This window comes from Dryobates pubescens, chromosome 10 (assembly GCF_014839835.1).
Source record: "Dryobates pubescens isolate bDryPub1 chromosome 10, bDryPub1.pri, whole genome shotgun sequence".
In the NCBI taxonomy this organism is placed as follows: domain Eukaryota; kingdom Metazoa; phylum Chordata; class Aves; order Piciformes; family Picidae; genus Dryobates; species Dryobates pubescens.
Window position 1 is genome coordinate 16,742,847 of NC_071621.1, and position 20,267 is coordinate 16,763,113.

At 60.5% G+C, this 20,267-nt stretch overlaps 2 protein-coding genes across 2 annotated transcripts in view; one reads left to right on the forward strand and one right to left on the reverse strand.

Moving 5' to 3' along the window:
• PPME1 (protein phosphatase methylesterase 1) overlaps nucleotides 1-1,903 on the reverse strand; it is a 30,404-nt gene extending 28,501 nt beyond the window's left edge. Inside the window, exon 1 of the mRNA XM_054164905.1 lies at nucleotides 1,776-1,903. Coding sequence (XP_054020880.1) covers nucleotides 1,776-1,873 — 98 coding nt within the window. The 5' untranslated portion in view covers nucleotides 1,874-1,903. The remainder of the gene's footprint in view (nucleotides 1-1,775) is intronic.
• A 302-nt stretch (nucleotides 1,904-2,205) lies between these two features.
• C2CD3 (C2 domain containing 3 centriole elongation regulator) overlaps nucleotides 2,206-20,267 on the forward strand; it is a 58,102-nt gene continuing 40,040 nt past the window's right edge. Inside the window, exons 1-11 of the mRNA XM_054164849.1 lie at nucleotides 2,206-2,665; nucleotides 3,862-4,019; nucleotides 5,603-5,802; nucleotides 7,415-7,632; nucleotides 8,917-9,049; nucleotides 10,328-10,456; nucleotides 12,056-12,200; nucleotides 12,927-13,078; nucleotides 14,109-14,309; nucleotides 15,638-15,750; nucleotides 18,512-18,630. Of these exons, the coding sequence (XP_054020824.1) occupies nucleotides 2,206-2,665; nucleotides 3,862-4,019; nucleotides 5,603-5,802; nucleotides 7,415-7,632; nucleotides 8,917-9,049; nucleotides 10,328-10,456; nucleotides 12,056-12,200; nucleotides 12,927-13,078; nucleotides 14,109-14,309; nucleotides 15,638-15,750; nucleotides 18,512-18,630 (2,028 nt within the window). The remainder of the gene's footprint in view (nucleotides 2,666-3,861; nucleotides 4,020-5,602; nucleotides 5,803-7,414; nucleotides 7,633-8,916; nucleotides 9,050-10,327; nucleotides 10,457-12,055; nucleotides 12,201-12,926; nucleotides 13,079-14,108; nucleotides 14,310-15,637; nucleotides 15,751-18,511; nucleotides 18,631-20,267) is intronic.

Genomic DNA, 20,267 nt, shown 5'->3' on the forward strand with positions numbered 1-20,267 from the left:
ATCCACCTTCCTGCTGCTTGCTGTTGGAAATCCAGACAGGAGTTCAGGCAAGCAAGTCACCAGCTGGGTGAGGTGGTGACACAAGCCCTGTGACCTTGCTTGCTTCCCTTCCTCAGGGCAGGCAAACCCAACCCCCACCCCCATAATGAAGCATTTCCAGGGCTTTGCAGAGGCATTTTGAGCTCCATGCCCCTGGGGTATTTTGGCAGCTCATGAACATCTCTGCTCTGCTGGGAGCAAGCCTCTCATGTGCAGGATGCTTCCTGCCCTGCCCATCATCTGAGGCTCAGCATCATCACCATGCTGGAGCTAGGTGGTGCTGCTCAGCCCTGGAGCAAATCCTTCCCCATGGGCAATGTCCTCTGGAGGTCAGAGCTGGGAAGGGTTTGGTCTGGAGAGGCTTTGGGAGCAAAAAGGCAACAAGAAGTGGAAGGCAGCCACACTGAGGTGAAGCTGTGCTGCTGTAGACACTTCTGGTGAGGGCAATGAGAGGAGGATACCAAGGCCAAGGGTTGGGTCCTGTCCTTGGGGCACAGCAAGCCCAGGAGGGCTCCAGACTGGGGGCACAGGGGCTGGGAAGTGCCTGGTGGGAAAGGCCCTGGGGGAGTTGGTTGACAGCAGCTGGAGAGGAGCCAGGGGGTGCCCAGGTGGGCAAGGAGGGCTGCAGCAGCCTCTCAGCCACGAAGTTCCCTCTCTCCCAGGCCCCCACCCCAGCCATCAGCGCTCCCACCATCAAATACTTAGCAGCAACCCCCCCAGGCCTCCATTCCCCCCTCCAGCAACAAGTAACCCACCCCCCAGAGTGCACCCCCAGCTCCACTCAGGGCACAACACCCCCTCTGACAGGGTACCCCCTGATCCCTCTTCCCTCTGCTGCCACCTGCAAACAGTGAGGATCTCCTTGCCCCTAAACCTCTCCCCCCCCCCCCCCAAGTTATAGGCACCCCTAATCCTTGCAGTTAGGGGCAGCCCTCTCTCCAGACCCCCCCAGTAATAAGCATCCTTCTCTGGACTCCCCATTTAGAGGCACCCCACCCTCCAGACCCCCCCATTTAGGAGCATCTGTTCCTCCTGACCCATCCCTTTAGGGGCCTCTCTCTCTCCAGACCCCCCTCCTTTAGGGACACCCCTCTCTCCAGACCCCCCCATTTAGGAGCATCTGTTCCTCCTGACCCATCCCTTTAGGGGCCTCTCTCTCTCCAGACCCCCCTCCTTTAGGGACACCCCTCTCTCCAGAGCCCCCCAATAACGATCTTTCCCGACCCCCCAGTAACACAGCTTTCTCCAGACCCCTCAACAGCAAGCCCCCCTCTCTCCAAGCCCCTCTTCCTCCCCAGAAGTGACATATTTTTCTCCACCACCCCCACCCCCCCAATAACACGGGGGCATATCTTCCTCCATACCCCTCAAGAAGAACCTCCCCCTCCCTCCTGGCTGCCCTGCTAAGGGGCAGCTCTTCCATATCCCTCAACAAGGAGCACCCCTCCCTCCTGACCGCTCACACCCGAGCATCCTTCCCTCCAGACCCCCCAATAATGAGGGCCCCTTACTCCCTCCCCCCCCAGTCACGAGTACCCCTCCCTCCCACCCCTACAGCAACGAACGCCTCCCCCCTCCCCAAACCTGCCAGCGAGACCACAACCACCACCCCCACGATCATCCCTGACCCCCTCCACCACCCAGCACCCTACCCCCCCGGCCCTCCTCCCCGCCTTTTCCCTCCCCTCCTCCCTCCTCTCAGCCTCCCCCTGCCCTTCCCCCCCCCCCCCACCTACCCCATGCGCATCTTGGAGCCGGACTGGCCGCCGCCGCCGGGCAACGGAGGCCGCGGCGGGAGGCGGCCGAGGTGCAGCTGCTTCTCCAGGGCCGACATGGCGGTGACAAAGAGCTCCGACGCACCAGCGACTCCCTCCTTCTCCTCCTGCGAGCCGCCTGGGCCGCCGGCAGCCCCCGCTCGGCGCTCCTCCGCCCCACCGGAAGTGAGCTCTCCCCTCCGGCGGCGCCGCGCTGCACGATGGGAACGCGGGCGGCGCGGGGCATGCCGGGAACTGCAGTCCGCCCCTCCGTAGGGGGCGACGGGGGGCGCGCGGGGCACGCCGGGAGGCGCAGTCGCCGGAAGTGCGGCCTGGCGCCGCCCCCGCCCCGCGCGCCGCCTCCCGCCCGAGCGGCGGTTGCTGGGGCGGCGGCGCCTTGAGGGCGGGCGGCATGAAGCAGAAGCGGCCCGGAGCGCTCGGCCCGGCGGCGTCCCGGCGCAGGGGAGGTGGGCAGCTCCTCGGCCGCCCCTCAGGTTGGGGTGGGGAAGGGTCGTGGAGCGGAGCGGAGCGGGAGGAGCGGCGGGGGGGACGGTTTGGAGCCCTCTCGGGCGGCGGGGCGCTGACGCCGCTCGGTTGGTCTTCCGCAGGTAGCGGCGAGGTCCCCGCCTCCACCAGCCTGCCGCCGCTCGTCGAGGGGCCGCTGCGCTGCTTTCTGCGCTGCACCGTCTCCGGGCTTCTGTGGACGGTCGCCAGGCCGCCCGCCGCGGCCCTGGTTCGGCTGAGGTGGTGGGGGGAGACCTCCGACGGCACCGTGTTCCAGCCTGCCGCCCGGCCGGGGCAAGCGGCGGGCAGAACCAGCGCCCGCTACGCTGTCCGCTGCGGGAGCAGGCAGTTCGCTGCCTACCTGACAGGTAGAGCCGCTCCAGCGCGGGCGGGGAGGGCACGGCGTGGGGGACACCCTCAAAGCCCCAAGGAGTGCTGTCCTCGCCGACTAACTCATCCCTGGAGGTGCTGAAGGCCAGGCTCTGAGCAGCCTGCTCTGGGGTGAGGTGTCCCTGCCCATGGCAGGGGGGTTGGGACTGGCTGAGCCTTGAGGTCCCTTCCAACCCTCACAGTTCTATGATTTAAACTTCAGTGAGCTCTGTGCCCCAGTACAGAGGGCTCTGGCCAGGCTGGATGGATGGGCCAAGGGCAGTGGGATGAGGGTCACCAAGGCCAAGGGCTGGGTCCTGCCCTTGGGTCACAACAAGCCCAGGAAGGCTCCAGGCTGGGGGCAGAGGGGCTGGGAAGTGCCTGGTGGGGAAAGGCCCTGGGGGGGTTGGTGGCAGAGGCTGGAGAGGAGCCAGGGGGTGCCCAGGGGGGCAAGGAGGGCAGCAGCAGCCTGGGCAGCAGCAGCAATGGTGTGGGCAGCAGGAGCAGGGCAGGGATTGTGCCCCTGGGCTGGGCACTGGGGAGCCCACAGCTGCAAGCCTGGGGGCAGGGTTGGGGTCTCCCTGCCAGGAGGACCTTGAGGGCTGGGGCAGGGCCAGAGCAGGGCAAGGAAGCTGGGGAGGGGTCTGGGGAAGGAGGAGAAGGCTGTGGAGAAGTTGTGAGGAGCAGCTGAGGGAGCTGGGGGGGTTGAGGCTGCAGCAGAGGAGGCTGAGGGGAGACCTTGTGGCTCTCTGCAGCTCCCTGAGAGCAGCTTGCAGCCAGCTGGGGCTCAAGGTGGTCTTCTAAGTGATAGGACAAGAGGAACTGGCCTGAAGCTGCCCAAGGGGAGGTTTAGGTTGTTCCTGAGGAACAATTTCTTCACCAAAAGGGCTTCCCAGGGCAGTGGTGGAGTTGCCTTTCCTGGAGGGGTTTCAGAGCTGCAGAGCTGTGGTGCTGAGGGCCATGGGTTGGTGGTACCCTGGGGCAGTGCTGCATTGCACTTCAGGCTCTCCTCAGCCCTGTTCTCCAGACCCCACCCCAGCTTCCTTGCCCTTCTCTGGCCCTGCCCCAGCCCTCAGGGTCCTTCTGGCTGGGAGGGCCCAACCCTGCCCCCAGGCTTGCAGCTGTGGGCTCCCCAGTGCCCGGCCCAGGGACCCTGCTTTTAGTCTTCCTAATTAGCTCTTCCTAATTCCCACAGACATGGCTGTGCTTGTCCTGGAGGTGCTGACCAGACCTGACCATCTTCCAGTTGGCAAAGTGCACATCACTGGCTTGTCCCAGCTCTCTCCCAGCACCCCCATCAGTGGCTGCTTCTCCATAGTGTCACCAACAGCTGAGAAGCTGGGGGAGCTGCAGGTACTGCTGTCCTCTTGGCTCTGCAGCATCAATTCCATTCCTGGGGCACCTGTCAGGGCTGAGCTGCTGGGGAGCAGCTCTGTGGTGAAGGACCTTGGAGTGCTGGGGGACAGCAAGGTGCCCAGGAGCCAGCAAGGTGCTCTGGGGGACAAGGAGACCAAAATGGCATGAAGAGGAGTGTGGGCAGCAGCAGGTCAAGAGGTTGTGCTGCCCCTCTGCTCTGCCCTGGGGAGGCCACAGCTGCAGGGCTGGGTCCAGGTCTGGGCTCCCCAGCTGCAGAGAGACTGAGAAGTGCTGGAGAGAGTCCAGGGGAGGCTGGGGAGAGGCTGAGGGGCCTGCAGCAGCTCTGTGAGGAGCAAAGGCTGAGAGCCCTGGGGCTGAGAGCCTGCAGAAGAGCAGCCCCAGAGGGGAGCTGAGCAATGCTCAGCAAGAGCTGAAGGGGCTGTGGGGGGCAAGAGGCTGGGGCTGGCATCTGCTGAGTGCTGCCCAGGGACAGGCCAAGGGGCACAAACTGGCAGCCAGGAGCTGGCAGCAGGGGAGGAGGAGAAAGTTGTTTGTTGTGAGGGTGCTGGAGGCCTGGAGCAGGCTGCCCAGAGAGGTTGTGGAGTCTCCTTGTGTGGAGAGCTTCCAACCCCCCCTGGCCATGGTGCTGCTGGGCAAGCTGCTGGGGGTGCCCTGCTGGAGCAGGCTGGGCTTGGCCTGGCTGAGCTCCCTTCCCACCTCCCCATCCTGGAATCTTGTGAAGATGCAGTGGCAGGCTCCAGCTGGTGTGGGTACACTGTGCTGGAGTCCTGATCTCTGCCTCAGGAGCTCCTGTCCTAAGGCAGCAAATTTCAAGGGAGTGCTGTTGGTGCTAGCTCTGTTTGCAGCCTTCTGTGGCCTGGGTGGCTCAGCTTGGTTCTCTCTGCATTGGGAGGGAGTTTTTATTGCATTGAGAAATGGGTTGGCACTTCTGACACTTCTCCAGAGCCTCACTTGGGCTCCTGCTCTGCTCAGACCCCACCTGCAGCACTATGCTCAATTCTGATGCCCCCAGCACAAGAGGGACCTGGAATTGTTGGAGCAGGTCCAGAGGAGGCCACCAAGATGATCAGAGGGCTGGAGAACCTCCCCTGTGGGGACAGGCTGAGAGAGTTGGGGTTGTTCAGCCTGGAGAAGAGAGGGCTCCAGGGGTACCTCAGAGCAGCCTGAAGGAAGCTACAGGAGAGCTGAAGAGGGACTTTGGACAGGGGCTGGGAGTGACAGGATGAGGGACAATGGATTGAAGCTGGAAGAGGGGAGATTGAGACTGGAGATGAGGAAGAAATTCTTGGCAGTGAGGGTGGGGAGACACTGGCACAGGTTGCCCAGGGAGGCTGTGGCTGCTTCCTCCCTGGAGGTGCTCAAGGCCAGGCTGGATGAGGCCTTGAGCAGCCTGGGCTGGTGGGAGGTGTCCCTGCCCATGGCAGGGGGTTGGAACTGGATGAGCTTTAAGTTCCTTTCCAGGCCAAGCCAGGCTGTGACTGCAGTGGCAGGAGAAGAGGAGATGCTCTGCTTTGTGTTGCCCTTCCTGCAGCTCCCAGTCCTCCCTTTGTGTCTTTCAGGTCTCCCTTGCTCTGGAACCTCTGCCAGAGCTGTATGACACCAGCAGCTCCATCCCAACCACAGATGCAAGCTTGGATCCTCCTCCTGCCCAGGGAAGGAGGAAGCTCCAGTTTCTGGCTCCACCCCAGCAGCCCAGGCCCCCACCAGTGACTGTTGGTGACCCAGAGTTTGGTGACAGCAGCAAAGCCACCAGTCCCAGGTAGCTCTTGAACCCTGTGCCAAGGCTGTGGTTGCTTTGGCAGCTCACACAGAGAGTGTTCAGCTGTGGGCTGGGTGGCCCTTGATCTTCTGGAGTCTCCACCTTGGATGAAACCAACAACATGCAGCACTCCAGAGCTTACAGACAGCACAATGGCCAGGGGGGGTTGGAAGCCAGCAGGGACAGCCCCAAACAGCCTGCCCTGGGCTGGTGCCAGCCATGGAGCAGCTCCCAGCTCTCTGGGCACCCTGAGCCAGGCTCTCACCACCCTCAGGGGCAAGCATTTCTTCCTTCTCTCCACTCTGAATCTTCTTTGAGTTCCAAACCATCTCTCCTTGGCCTGTCCCAATAGGCCCTGCTCAAAACTCTGTCCCCAGTCCTCTTCATGGCCCCTTGAAGCCCTGCAAGGCCGCCAGAAGGTCTCCTTGGAGCCTTCTCCTTTCCAACCTGAATAAGCCCAACTCTGCCAGCCTGGCCTCCCAGCAGAGCCCTTCCAGCCCTCCCAGCATGGCTGTGGCCTCCTCTGGTCCTGCTCCAGGCCACAGCAGCTTGCCCAGGAGCACCATGGCCAGGGGGGGTTGGAAGCTCTGCACACAAGGAGACTCCACAACCTCTCTGGGCAGCCTGCTCCAGGCCTCCAGCACCCTCACAACAAACAACTTTCTCCTCCTCTCCTGCTGGCACCTCCTGGGTTCCTGTTTGTGCATCCTACAGTGACTTAGTTCAAGCTGTGCTTGGCACAAGTGGTGCCACAGAGCTTTGACTCAGAGCTTCACTTGGTCTCTCTGGTGGTGTGAGTAGAGGAGTCACAGAATCAGGGGATCACAGAATCAGTTTGGCTGGAAGAGACCTTTAAGATGATAGAGTCAAAGCATGAGCCCAGCACTACCCCAGGGCACCACCACCCCATGGCCCTCAGCACCACAGCTTCCCAACCCCCCCAGCCATGGGGACTCCACCACTGCCCTGGCCACAGGCCTGGGCACCCCTCAAGGGGCACAAATTGTTCCTCAGGGCCAAGCTCAACCTCCCCTGCCACAACCTGAGGCCATCTCCTCTTGTTCTGTTGCTCATACTATGGGAGAAGAGACCATGCCCCAGCTGGCTGCAAGCTGCTCTCAGGGAGCTGCAGAGAGCCACAAGGTCTCCCCTCAGCCTCCTCTGCTGCAGCCTCAACCCCCCCAGCTCCCTCAGCTGCTCCTCACAACTTCTCCACAGCCTTCTCCTCCTTCCCCAGACCCCTCCCCAGCTTCCTTGCCCTTCTCTGGCCCTGCCCCAGCCCTCAAGCTCCTCCTGGCAGGGAGGGCCCAACCCTGCCCCCAGGCTTGCAGCTGTGGGCTCCCCAGTGCCCAGCCCAGGGGCACAATCCCTGCCCTGCTCCTGCTGCCCACATCATTGCTGCTGCAGCCCAGGCTGCTGCTGCCCTCCTTGCCCCCCTGGGCACCCCCTGGCTCCTCTCCAGCTGGCTGTCAGCCAGAGCCAGGAGTCACATCTCTCTGTATAGCTTTTACTGAAGAGGGGCAGGAGCAGTGCCAAGGAGAATCTGAGGAGCTCTTTATCCCTTTCCTCACCCACCTTAGTTTGTCCTCAGTTGATGCTTTGCTTCCAGGAGAAGAAAAGACCAGCAGCTCTTGGAGGAGACCTCTCCAAACCTCAAAGACCCTTTGGCTGCTCCTCCTCACCACCTGATTTTGCCAGAGGAACCTCTGGAGCTGAATCCCTCGGAGCACCACGTCTCATTTTCCACCAGCACTGACCTGGAAGGATCTCCCAGAACCAACCTGGGGTTGCTCTCCTTGCATAACCCAGCTACAAAAGATCTGCTCTCAGGTGTGTGCACAGCTGCCAGCAGCTTTTAGGTAGCAGCAGAAAAAGTTGCAGCTGACATTGCAGGTGCTCAGCTAGACATGAGGCCCCAAGGGAAAAGGGGAAGAGGAATGCTTCACCCACTGACTGTGGCCTTCAAACATGGCTAGGTGGAAGATGCTGCCTTGGTATTGCTGGAAGGTGGTTTGAGCATCCAGATCATAGACACAGGACCCCAGCATGGGGTAGTGGGAAGGGAGCTCTGGAGCTCAGCCAGGCCAAGCCCAGCCTGCTCCAGCAGGGCACCCCCAGCAGCTTGCCCAGCAGCACCATGGCCAGGGGGTGTTGGAAGCTCTCCACACAAGGAGACTCCACAACCTCTCTGGGCAGCCTGCTCCAGGCCTCCAGCACCCTCACAACAAACAACTTTCTCCTCTCCTGCTGGCAGCTCCTGGCTGCCAGTTTGTGCCCCTTGGCCTGTCCCTGGGCAGCACTCAGCAGATGCCAGCCCCAGCCTCTTGCCCCCCACAGCCCCTTCAGCTCTTGCTGAGCATTGCTCAGCTCCCCTCTGGGGCTGCTCTTCTGCAGGCTCTCAGCCCCAGGGCTCTCAGCCTTTGCTCCTCACAGAGCTGCTGCAGGCCCCTCAGCCTCTCCCCAGCCTCCCCTGGACTCTCTCCAGCACTTCTCAGTCTCTCTGCAGCTGGGGAGCCCAGACCTGGACCCAGCCCTGCAGCTGTGGCCTGGCAAAGGTAGAGTAGAGGTAGAGGAGAACCTCCCTCAGCCAGGTGCTGGTCACACTCTTTGTGATGCCCCCAGGACACCTTTGTCCTTCTTGGCCCCCAGGGCACCTTGCTGGCTGCTGGACACCTCCTTGCCCCCCAGCACCCCCAGCTCCTTCTCCAGGCAACCTGATCTGCCTTAGCAGTGCTGCTCAGCTCACACCTGGAGGGTGAAAGGAAGCTCAGCTTCACATTTAAGTCATTGCTGAGGCTTTGGAGATGGCCATCAAAGGTGCTGCTGATGTTCAGAGAGCTCTGGGATGTCCCTCTTCTGCCTGCCTCAGTGTGTGCAGAGGACTTCTTTGGGTGGCTTGGGGGTGGGAGAGGGACAGAGGAGACCTCTGCCCCCCTGCCAGCTCAGCTGCTTTGTGGTGCAGAGCAGCACAGACTTCACCTCCACTACCTCCAGATCTTCCTGGCAGCACCAACCCAGAAGTTTCCTGCCTGCTGCTGGCTGTGCTTCCTGTGCTTCCCTCACTGCTTTGCCTTGGAGGGCTGCAGAGGTTTCACCCTTCTGCTTCTTCCTCAGCAATCCTGGAGCAGGGCAGGAAGCTCCGGGACGCCATGGCTGTGTCTGCCATGAGATCCACCCCAGACATGCAGCTGGAACTCCATGAGGTGTCTCCTTGCACTGAGGGAGAAGGTGTCAAAGCACCAGCAAGGTGAGTGTGGTAGAGGGGGAAGTGAGCTTGGAGAAGCTGGGAAGTGAGGGCCAAGCTCTGAACCCTGAGTTTGGAGACCTTACCAGGAGAAGTTGAAATGCTGAGCTCCCAAAAATCCCCCAAATCCCAGCATGGAGAGGTGGGAAAGGACCTCTGGAGCTCAGCCAGGCCAAGCCATTAGGGCATGACCCTGAGCTGGGAGACCTGGGCAAGAATTTCCCAGCAGGAGCATTTGGGCTTTGAGAAGCTGAGCTCCTGCTGCTTGCCTCTGCCTTGGTGTGGCTCAGGTTCTGCTCACCTCAGCCTGAGGGCTGTGAGGCTTCACAGCCCCCCAGCATGGTGCTGGTGGGAAGGGAGCTCTGGAACTCAGCCAGGCCAAGCCCAGCCTGCTCCAGCAGGGCACCCCCAGCAGCTTGCCCAGCAGCACCATGGCCAGGGGGGGTTGGAAGCTCTCCACACAAGGAGACTCCACAACCTCTCTGGGCAGCCTGCTCCAGGCCTCCACCACCCTCACAACAAACAACTTTCTCCTCCTTCAGCTGGCACCTCCTGGCTGCCAGCTTGTGCCCCTTGGCCTGTCCCTGGGCAGCACTCAGCAGATGCCAGCTCCAGCCTCTTGCCCCCCACAGCCCCTTCAGCTCTTGCTGAGCATTGCTCAGCTCCCCTCTGGGGCTGCTCTTCTGCAGGCTCTCAGCCCCAGGGCTCTCAGCCTCCCCTGGACTCTCTCCAGCAGCTCTCAGACTCTCTGCAGCTGGGGAGCTCAGACCTGGACCCAGCCCTGCAGCTGTGGCCTGGCAAAGGTAGAGCAGAGGTAGAGGAGAACCTCCTTCAGCCAGCTGCTGGCCACACTCTTTGTGATGCCCCCAGGAGACCTTTGTCCTTCTTGTCCCCCAGGGCACCTTGCTGGCTGCTGGGCACCTCCCTGCCCCCCAGCACTCCCAGCTCCTTCTCTGTGCTTAAACTGCAAGCCTGGGCCCACCTTTCTGGTGTGTCTTAGTGATTTAGGGTGGAAAAGCCCAACTAAAGTTGGACTTGATGATCTGAAAGGTCTTCTCCACCCTCAGTGCTTCTGTGGTTCTGGGGCAAGGTGGAAGATGTTGGCTGTGACTTGCAGCAGGCTGCAGAACACTTTTTGTCTGGAGCCTCTTCTGGAGGTGAAAGCAGAGGAGGCTGGAGACAGCCTTTGGCTTTCAGCCTTGATGGATTCATCTTCTCCATGCCTTAATCTCTCTGCTTTGCCCTTTTCCTGCTCTCTGTTCTCCAACTGCTGCTCTCCAGGGGCCCCAAAAGCTTCCCCTCCAGCTTTGTGCCTGGTGCTGAGGATCCCAAGCTCCTCACATCCCAGGTGGCAGGTCACCCATTGGACCTGAGCTCTGAGGAGAGAGCAGTAGAGTTACTCTTGGGCAGGTGAGTGTGGAGCTGCTTCTGTTTCTCCTTCTTGGAGTGTTTTATACCCCCCAAATGCCTCTTTGCCTTCCCCATTCCACTGAATCATGGCATGGCTTGGATTGAAGGCACCTTCCAAGGTCATCCAGTCCAACCCCCCTGCAGCCAGCAGGGACAGAGCAGGTTGCTCAGGGCTCCAAGCAACCTGAGCTGGGCTGGTTCCCAGGTCTTTGGGCAACCTGGGACAAGGTCTCATCATCCTCAGCATAACAAATTCCTTCCTCCTATCCAGCCTGAATCTTCCTCTTTTAGGATTGGTTCTGTTGGGAGAGACCTTTAAGGTCATAGAGTCTGAGCAGGAGCCCAGCACTGCCAGATCACCACTGCCAGATCATGGCCCTCAGCACCACAGCTCCACAGCTTTGAAGACCCTCCAGGGATGGGGACTCCACCACTGTCCTGGGCAGCCTGGGTCCTATTCCTTATTCCTTGGGAGAAGAGACCAACTCCCAGCTGGCTTCAAGCTCCTTTCAGGGAGTTGTAGAGAGCCACAAGATCTCCCCTCAGCCTCCTTTTCTCCAGGCTCAACACTCCCAGCTGCCCAAGGGGAGGGTGAGGTTGTCCCTGAGGAGCAATTGGTGCCCCTTGAGGGGTGCCCAGGCCTGTGGCAGGCTGCCCAGGGCAGTGGTGGAGTCCCCATGGCTGGGGGGGTTTCCAAGCCCTGGAGCTGTGGTGCTGAGGGCCATGGGTTGGTGGTACCCTGGGGCACTGCTGGGTTGATGCTTGGGCTTCAGGATCTTAGAATCATTTTGAATGGAAGAAGTCCCCCAGCTGCTGTTCCCCAGACCCCTCCCCAGCTTCCTTCCTTCTCTGGCCCTGCCCCAGCCCTCAAGGTCCTCCTGGCAGGGAGGGCCCAACCCTGCCCCCAGGCTTGCAGCTGTGGGCTCCCCAGTGCCCAGCCCAGGGGCACAATCCCTGCCCTGCTCCTGCTGCCCACACCATTGCTGCTCCAGCCCAGGCTGCTGCTGCCCTCCCTGCCCACCTGGGCACCCCCTGGCTCCTCTCCAGCCTCTGCCACCAACCCCCCAGGGCCTTTCCCCCCAGGCACTTCCCAGCCCCTCTGTCCCCAGCCTGAAGCCTTCCTGGACTTGCTGTGCCCCAGGGGCAGGTCCCAGCCCTTGCCCTTGGTGCCCTCATCCCATTGGCCTCCCCCATGGCTCCAGAGCCCTCTGTAGCTGCCTCCTGCCCCTCCAGCAGCTCAGCTCCCACCCAGCTTGGTGCCATCTGCACCCTGCCTGAGGGAGCCTCCAGCCCTCCCCCAGCTCAGGGATGAAGACATCCAAGAGCAGTGATCCCACCCTGAGCCCTGGGGACACCTCTGGTGCCCAGCCAGCAGCTGGAGCTGTCTCCATTCCCCACCACCCTTTGGCCCCAGCCTCCAGCCAGAGGGCAGTCACCTAAGAACCCTCAGGTTGGGTCCCAGCTTGACCACAGTGCTGTGTGAGCTCAGTTAGGTTGTGTCTAGAGCCAGCAGAGCACAAACCCAGCCCTGAGCAGACATCAGACAGCCAGGAGTGAGCATCCCAGACTCCATCAGGATTCTTTCTCCTCTCTCCACAGCTCTGATTTGTCTCCTGTGCACCTCTGGGACCGGACAAGTTCCCTGCTGGAGTCTCTGTCTCTGGGCAGTGAGGTGTATGAGAGTGAGCTCAATGATCCCCACTATGACCAGAGCCTGCTGGAGAGTCTTTTTTACTCAGCTCCTGTAAGTGGAGAGCACAAGGAAGGTGCTCAACATGGCCTGGACACCCCCTCCCCACTAGGTGAAGGAAAGCAGACCCCCTCTGCACCCCAGAGTGGCCACCAGACAAGTGCCAGAGGGTCTCTGAGATGCTCTCTGCACCCCAGAGTGGCCACCAGGCTGCTGCTAGAGGCTCAGAAGCCTTCTGCACCCCAGAGTGGCCACCAGGCTGCTGCTAGAGGCTCAGAAGCCTTCTGCACCCCAGGGTGGCCACCAGACTAGTGCCACAAAGCTGGGGAAGGGTCTGGTGAGCAGGGCTGGTGAGGAGCAGCTGAGAGAGCTGGGGGTGTAGAGGGGGGATAAAAGGAGGCTGAGGGGAGGCCTGGCTCTTCACTTCTCCCTCAGAGGAGGCTGGAGCCAGCTGGGAGTGAGACTCTTCTCCCAGGGACAAGAGGAAATGGCCTCAAGTGGCTGAGGTTGGACATCAGAAGAAAGTTCTCCACTGGAAGGGTTCTCAGCCCCAGGCTGCCCAGGGGGGTGGTGGAGTCCCCATCCCTGGAGGTGTTTCAGAGGAGCAGAGCTGTGGTGCTGAGGGCCATGGTTTGGCTCCAGCCTTGGCAGAGCTGGGGAATGGTTTGGGCTTGGATGATCTCCAAGGTGTTTCCCAACCCCAGGTGGTTCTGGGCCTCTCTGGCTTTCCACCTCTCTGACTCTGCTGCTTCCCTTCTCCCTTGGTCCCTCCTGCTTCAGAAGTCTGACTCCAGCCTCAGTGATTTGCTCAGTGATGATGATGTGAACCCCTCCAGAAAGGTGCCCAAGAGAGAAGCTCTCCAGAAGGCTGCTCCAGGGATTCCCCAGAAGGGCTCTGACCAGCATCAGAAGGGGACAGGAATTCAATCCAGGTAACCCCTCCCAGTAGTGACTTGAAAGGGGAGACACTGGGACAGGTTGCCCAGGGGAGGCTCCAAGCCTGGAAGTCTCCAAAGCCAGCTTGGATGAGGCCTTTGAGCACTGTGGTGTGGCAGGAGGTGTCCCTGCCCATGGCAGGAGGCTTGGAACTCAGTGGTTCATGGAATGGGTTGGGGTGGAAGGAGCCTCAAAGCTCATCCAGTTCCAAGCCCCCTGCCACGGGCAGGGACACCTCCCACCAGCCCAGGCTGCTCAAGGCCTCATCCAGCCTGGCCTTGAGCACCTCCAGGGTGCTCACATCCACAGCCTCCCTGGGCAGCCTGCTCCAGTGTCTCCCCAGCCTCACTGCAAAGAATTTCTTCCTCATCTCCAGTCTCAGACTGCCCTCTCCCAGCTTCAATCCCTTCCCCCTCATCCTGTCACTCCCAGCTCTTGTCCAAAGTCCCTCCCCAGCTCTCCTGGAGCTTCCCTCAGGTCCTGGAGGTACAATGGTGGTGAACTGTTGGAACCTCTCTTGAAATCAATGATGTAAATCATGGCTGCTCTAAATGGATGATAACTTGGTGGTGGCTTCAAATCAATCCACTGCCCCTCCTCCTGGCACTCCCAGCCCTTGGCAGAAGTCCCTCCCCAGCTCTCCTGGAGCTGCCTTCAGGCTGCTCCAAGGTCTCCCAGGAGCCTTCTCTTCTCCAGGCTGAGCAGTCCCAACTCTCCCAGCCCTGTCCCCAGCCCTCTGCTCATCTTGGTAGCCACCTCTGGACACTCTGCACCAGCTCCATGTCCCTCTTGTGCTGGGGGGCACCAGCCCTGACTGCAGTGCTGCAGGTGGGGTCTGAGCAGAGCAGAGGATCCTTAAGGTCCCTTCCAGCCCTCTCTGTGCTGAGGTTCTGAGGGATTCCATCAGCAGCTGAGGGACTTGGGGTTACTGAGCCTGGAGAAAAGGAGGCTGAGGAGGAGACCTTCATGTGGGGGGTGCTTAAGAATGTCCCTGTCACCCTGACTCTCAGTTTCATCTCCTGCTAGACCATTTGCTCCTCCACAAGACCATGCAGAAGAAGCTGCAGTGAGATCCTTGGGTGCAGACAGGTTGGCAGTGCTGCAGCAGATCCACCTGGCCAGAGTCATCATTGAGAGCTTGAAAATCCCTCCTGAGGGCATCCAGAGAAGCCCAAGGAAGAAAGGCTTGATGGGGAAACCTCCAAGGCCTGCAACCTGCACCAAGTGGTAAGGGGAGGGGGAAGGGGATGGCTTGTCACCAGCTGAGTGATTTTTCCCTTCAAGGTAGAGCATGGGGAGGTGGGAAGGGAGCTCTGGAGCTCAGCCAGGCCAAGCCCAGCCTGCTCCAGCAGGGCACCCCCAGCAGCTTGCCCAGCAGCACCATGGCCAGGGGGGGTTGGAAGCTCTCCACACAAGGAGACTCCACAACCTCTCTGGGCAGCCTGCTCCAGGCCTCCAGCACCCTCACAACAAACAACTTTCTCCTCATCCTCAAATAGAACCTCCTGGGTGCCAGTTTGTGCCTCTTGGCCTGTCCCTGGGCAGCACTCAGCAGATGCCAGCCCCAGCCTCTTGCCCCCCACAGCCCCTTCAGCTCTTGCTGAGCATTGCTCAGCTCCCCTCTGGGGCTGCTCTTCTGCAGGTTCTCAGCCCCAGGGCTCTCAGCCTTTGCTCCTCACAGAGCTGCTGCAGGCCCCTCAGCCTCTCCCCAGCCTCCCCTGGACTCTCTCCAGCACTTCTCAGTCTCTCTGCAACTGGGGAGCCCAGACCTGGGCCCAGCCCTGCAGCTGTGGCCTGGCTAGGGCAGAGCAGAGGGGCAGCAGAACCTCCCTCAGCCTGCTGCTCCCCACACTCTTCTTGATGTCTCCCAGGACACCTTTGGCCTCCTTGTCCCCCAGGGCACCTTGCTGGTGCTGGGCACCTCCTTGCCTCCCAGCACCCCCAGCTCCTTCTCCTGGCAGCTGCTCCCCAGCAGCTCCCCCCTGGGCTGTGCTGCTGCAGGAGGTTGTCCCTGCCCAGGGACAGGACCCTGCCCTTGCCCTGCTTGGCCTTCAGGAGGTTGCTCTCCTGCAGCTCTCAGCCTGCCCAGGGCTCCCTGGCTGCCAGCACAGCCTGAGGGCTGTCAGCACTGCTCCCAGTTGGGTCCCAGCAGCAGCCTGGCTGAGGCTCCACTCTGTGCCTTCCTCCAGGCTGCTGATGTTGAGCAAAACAGGACCCAATCCTGACCCCTGGGGAACAGCTCTAGGCCTTCATCTAGACTCTGCCCCACTGCTCCCAGCCCTCTGAGCTGTGTCCTTCAGCCAGTTCTCCACTCACTCCCTGTCCACTCCTCTAGCCCAGGCTTCCTCAGCTTCCCAGCAGGATGTTGTGGGGGACAGAGTCCAAAGCTTGGCTGCAGTGTAGGTGGCCTCCAGCCACTGCTGTCCTCTCCTCTGCCCAACTGCCTCTAACCTGAGCTGGTCAGCCTGAAACTTGCCTCCTGTGTTCCCTGGCATTCTCTGCCCTCCTTTTTGGCTGAATTCTGATCATCCACTCCTTACTTTTTCTTACTGCAGCACCTTCTTTGTGGAGTTTCACTTCCCTGTGGGAGCCTCCAAGGATGGCAGGGGCCAGGTGTCCCTCTCCACAGAACTCATTCAAGTGGCCTCCAGGAAAGTCATGAATGATGGTAAGAGCTTTAGGTTTGGTTCCCCCCCCACTTCTTGTATTTAGTTCTGTTGACTCCTTCACAGGAGGGTAGGGCTTGGAAGGGAGCTCCAGAGGTCATCCAGGCTCCAACCCCCCCTGCCAGAGCAGGGTCAGCCAGGGCAGGTCACACAGGAACACATCCAGGGGGGGTTGGAAGCTCTCCACACAAGGAGACTCCACAACCTCTCTGGGCAGCCTGCTCCAGGCCTCCAGCACCCTCACACCAAACAGCTCTCTCCCCATCTTCAGCTACAACCTCCTGGGTTCCAGCTTGTACCCCTTGGTCCCAGTCCTCTCCCTGGGCACCCCCAAGCAGAGCCTGGCACCTTCAGCCTGACCCCCACCCCTCAGATATTGATAGGCATTGATCAGGTCCCCTCTCAGCCTTCTCTCCACATCAACAGCCCCAGGGCTCTCAGTCTCTCTCCTCAGCAGAGCTCTTGCAGTCCCTTCAGCATCCTCACAGCCTCCCCTGGACTCTGCCCAGCTGCTCCCTGCCTCTCTTCAACTGGGGAGCCCCAAACTGGACACAGGATTGCAGGGGTGGTCTCAGCAGGGCAGAGCAGAGGGGCAGCAGAACCTCCCTAGCCCTGCTGGCCACACTTTCCTTCATGCCCCCCAGGGCACATTTGACCTCCTTGTCCCCCAGGGCACCTTGCTGGCTGCTGGGCACCTCCTTGCCCCCCAGCACCCCCAGCTCCTTCTGCTGGCAGCTGCTCCCCAGCAGCTCCCCCCTGAGCTGTGCTGCTGCAGGAGGTTGTCCCTGCCCAGGGGCAGGACCCTGTCCTTGCCCTGCTTGGCCTTCAGGAGGTTGCTCTGCCTCAGCTCTCAGCCTGCCCAGGGCTCCCTGGCACTGCCAGCACAGCCTCAGGGCTGTCACCACTGCTCCAAGTTGGGTCCCAGCAGCAACCTGGCTGATCTTAGAGCCTCTTAGACTTTCCTCTGTGTGGTTTGTGGCAGCTCTGCTAACACAGCTGCTGTGCTGCAGGGTCTGGAGTGTTCCTCTCAGGCAGGACAAAGCCAAGAGATTTATGGGCTTGGGGGTTTTTATTGGCTTCCAAGAAATACTCCTTGTGGGATCTGAGCTGCATTGTGGCCACCTGGCCCAGAAGGCCAAAGGTCTCCTGGGCTTCATGGAGTCACAGAAATGGTTTGGGTTGGAAAGGACCTCAAAGCTCATCCAGTTCCAAGCCCCCTGCCATGGGCAGGGACACCTCCCACCAGCCCAGGCTGCTCAAGGCCTCATCCAGCCTGGCCTTGAGCACCTCCAGGGTGCTCACATCCACAGCCTCCCTGGGCAACCTGCTCCAGTGTCTCCCCAGCCTCACTGCAAAGAATTTCTTCCTCATCTCCAGTCTCAATCTCCCTTCTTCCAGCTTCAATCCCTTCCCCCTCATCCTGTCACTCCCAGCCCTTGTCCAAAGTCCCTCCCCAGCTCTCCTGGAGCTTCCCTCAGGTCCTGGAGGTACAATGGTGGTGAACTGTTGGAACCTCTCTTGAAATCAATGATGTAAATCATGGCTGCTTTCAATGGATGATAACTTGGTGGTGGCTTCAAATCAATCCACTGCCCCTCCTCCTGGCCCTCCCAGCCCTTGGCAGAAGTCCCTCCCCAGCTCTCCTGGAGCTGCCTTCAGGCTGCTCCAAGGTCTCCCAGGAGCCTTCTCTTCTCCAGGCTGAGCAGTCCCAACTCTCCCAGCCTGTCCCCAGGGGCATGAAGTAGAGAGTGGCCTTGAGTGATGTCTGCTCCTGGAAGATCTGTGAATCACAGAGTGTATCTGATTGGAAGGGACCCTCCAAGGTCATCTTGTCCAAGCCTCTTGCAGTCAGCAGGGACATCCCCCATCAGCCCAGAGAGCCAAGCAGAGCCTGGGCTGCAGCAAGAGAAGTGTGGCCAGCAGGGCCAGGGAGGGGATTCTGCCCCTCTGCTCCACTCTGCTGAGACCACACCTGGAGCTCTGTGTCCAGTTCTGGAGCCTCTGTGCCAGGAAGGATCTGGAGGTGCTGGAAGGTGTCCAGAGCAGGGCCATGAGGAGGAGCAGAGGGCTGGAGCTGCTCTGCTGTGGAGGCAAACTGAGAGAGTTGGGGTTGTGCAGTCTGGAGAAGAGAAGGCTCTGAGGAGACCTTCTTGTGGCCTTCCAGGATCTGCAGGGGGCTACAGGAAAGCTGGGGAGGGACTTCTGAGGGTGTCAGGGAGGGAGAGGACTGGGGGAAAATGGAACAAAAATAGAACTGGGTAGATTCAGATTGGATGTTGGGAAGAAGCTCTTCCCCATGAGGGTGGTGAGAGCCTGGCACAGGTTGCCCAGGGAGGTGGTGGCAGCCTCACCCCTGGAGGTGTTGAAGGCCAGGCTGGAGGTGGCTGTGAGCAACCTGCTCTGGTGTGAGGTGTCCCTGCCCATGGCAGGGTGCTTGGAATCCTTGAGGTCCCTTCCAAGGCCGACAATTGTGTGAGCAGGCTGCCTGGGACCCCAGCAAGTTTGGCCTTGAATGTCTCCAGGGATGGAGCCTCAGCCATACTTCTGCACAAAGCTGTTCCAGGTCCTCCCCTCTCTCACCCTAAAGCCTCTTTGTGCTTGTCCATCCTTCTCACAACTGCCACCACTGTCCCCTCTTACCTCCCCTGTCTCCTCCACCATGTTCTCTGTGGAGATTTCTCTACTCCTGCTCCAGCTCCAGAGGCAGAGGGAGCTCAGGAGCCCCCTCAGGAGCTCCTCACAAGTTCTTCTGTTTCCTTGCAGTGGTGAAGTTCCAGCAGCACTTTGTCCTCCCTGTGGCCTTTGGTGGCCCCCTGATAGATCACTGGTGGAGCTCTGAGCTTGCTTTTAAACTCTACATGAGGAAGAGCACCCAGAAGAAGGTACCCAGGGGAAGTTCTTTGTCCTCAGTGTGTTGAGAAGCAAAGAGCTGCTCTGCATTTCTCTCCCTCCTCCACTGCTGTCTGCTCAGAGTCTCCTGCAACACTTTGGTGCAGCTGCTGAACCTCAGGCATCAGTGGCAAAACAAAGTGAGGTGGCTTGAACATGGGTGCCTGGAGGACACAGCTCAGAGGGTTGGGAGCAGTGGGGCAGAGTCTGGAGGGAGGCCTGGAGCTGGTGGTGTTCCCCAGGGGTCAGGATTGGGTCCTGTTTCGCTCAACATCTTCAGCAGCAGCCTAGGTGAAGGCACAGAGTGGAGCCTCAGCCAGGCTGGGAGCAGTGCTGACAGCCCTGAGGCTGTGCTGGCAGCCAGGGAGCCCTGGGCAGGCTGAGAGCTGGGGGAGAGCAACCTCCTGAAGGCCAAGCAGGGCAAGGGCAGGGTCCTGCCCCTGGGCAGGGACAACCTCCTGCAGCAGCACAGCCCAGGGGGGAGCTGCTGGGGAGCAGCTGCCAGGAGAAGGAGCTGGGGGTGCTGGGGGGCAAGGAGGTGCCCAGCAGCCGCCAAGGAGGTCAAAGGTGCCCTGGGGGGCATCAAGAAGGGTGTGGGCAGCAGGATAATTGCTAGTTAAAAAGGGCAGGGGGCAAGAGGATGAGGTCAGACTCTTCTGAATGTTGCCCAGGGACACACCAAGGGGCACAAACTGGCAGCCAGGAGGTGCCAGCAGGAGAAAGTTGTTTGTTGTGAGGGTGGTGGAGGCCTGGAGCAGGCTGCCCAGAGAGGTTGTGGAGTCTCCTTGTGTGGAGAGCTTCCAACCCCCCCTGGCCATGGTGCTGCTGGGCAAGCTGCTGGGGGTGCCCTGCTGGAGCAGGCTGGGCTTGGCCTGGCTGAGCTCCAGAGCTCCCTTCCAGCCTCAGGCTCTGCATGGGATGGACACAGTGAGAGCTGCTCCTTCAGGTGGTGGGTTTTGGGCTCAGCACTCAGGATGCCTGCTCTAAAAGGAACATTTAGAGCTGTGCAAACTGTTCTGCAACACCTGGATTGGAGATTTTCACTTCAGATTCATAGAGTCATGGAATGGGTTGGGTTGGAAGGGACCTCAAAGCTCATCCAGTTCCAAACCCCCTTTCACCAGCCCAGGCTGATCAAGGCCTCATCCAGCCTGGCCTTGGACACCTCCAGGGAGGAGACATCCACAGCCTCCCTGGGCAGCCTGCTCCAGTGTGTCCCCACCCTCACTGCCAAGAATTTCTTCCTCATCTCCAGTCTCAATCTCCCTTCTTCCAGGTTCAATCCCTTCCCCCTCATCCTGTCACTCCCAGCCCTTGTCCAAAGTCCCTTCCCAGCTCTCCTGGAGCTCCCTTCAGGCTGCTCTGAGGTCTCCCTGGAGCCTTCTCTTCTCCAGGCTGCACAGCCCCAACTCCCCCAGCCTGTCCCCAGCCCTCTGCTCATCTTTGTGGCCTCCTCTGGATCCTCTCCCCCAGCTCTATGTCCCTCTTGTGCTGTGGGGGGCACCAGCCCTGGCTGCAGTGCTGCAGGAGGAGTCTGAGCAGAGCAGAGGATCCTTAAGGTCCCTTCCAGCCCTCCCTGTGCTGAGGTTCTGAGGGTTCTCTCAGCACCTCAGTGACCTGAGATTGGCAC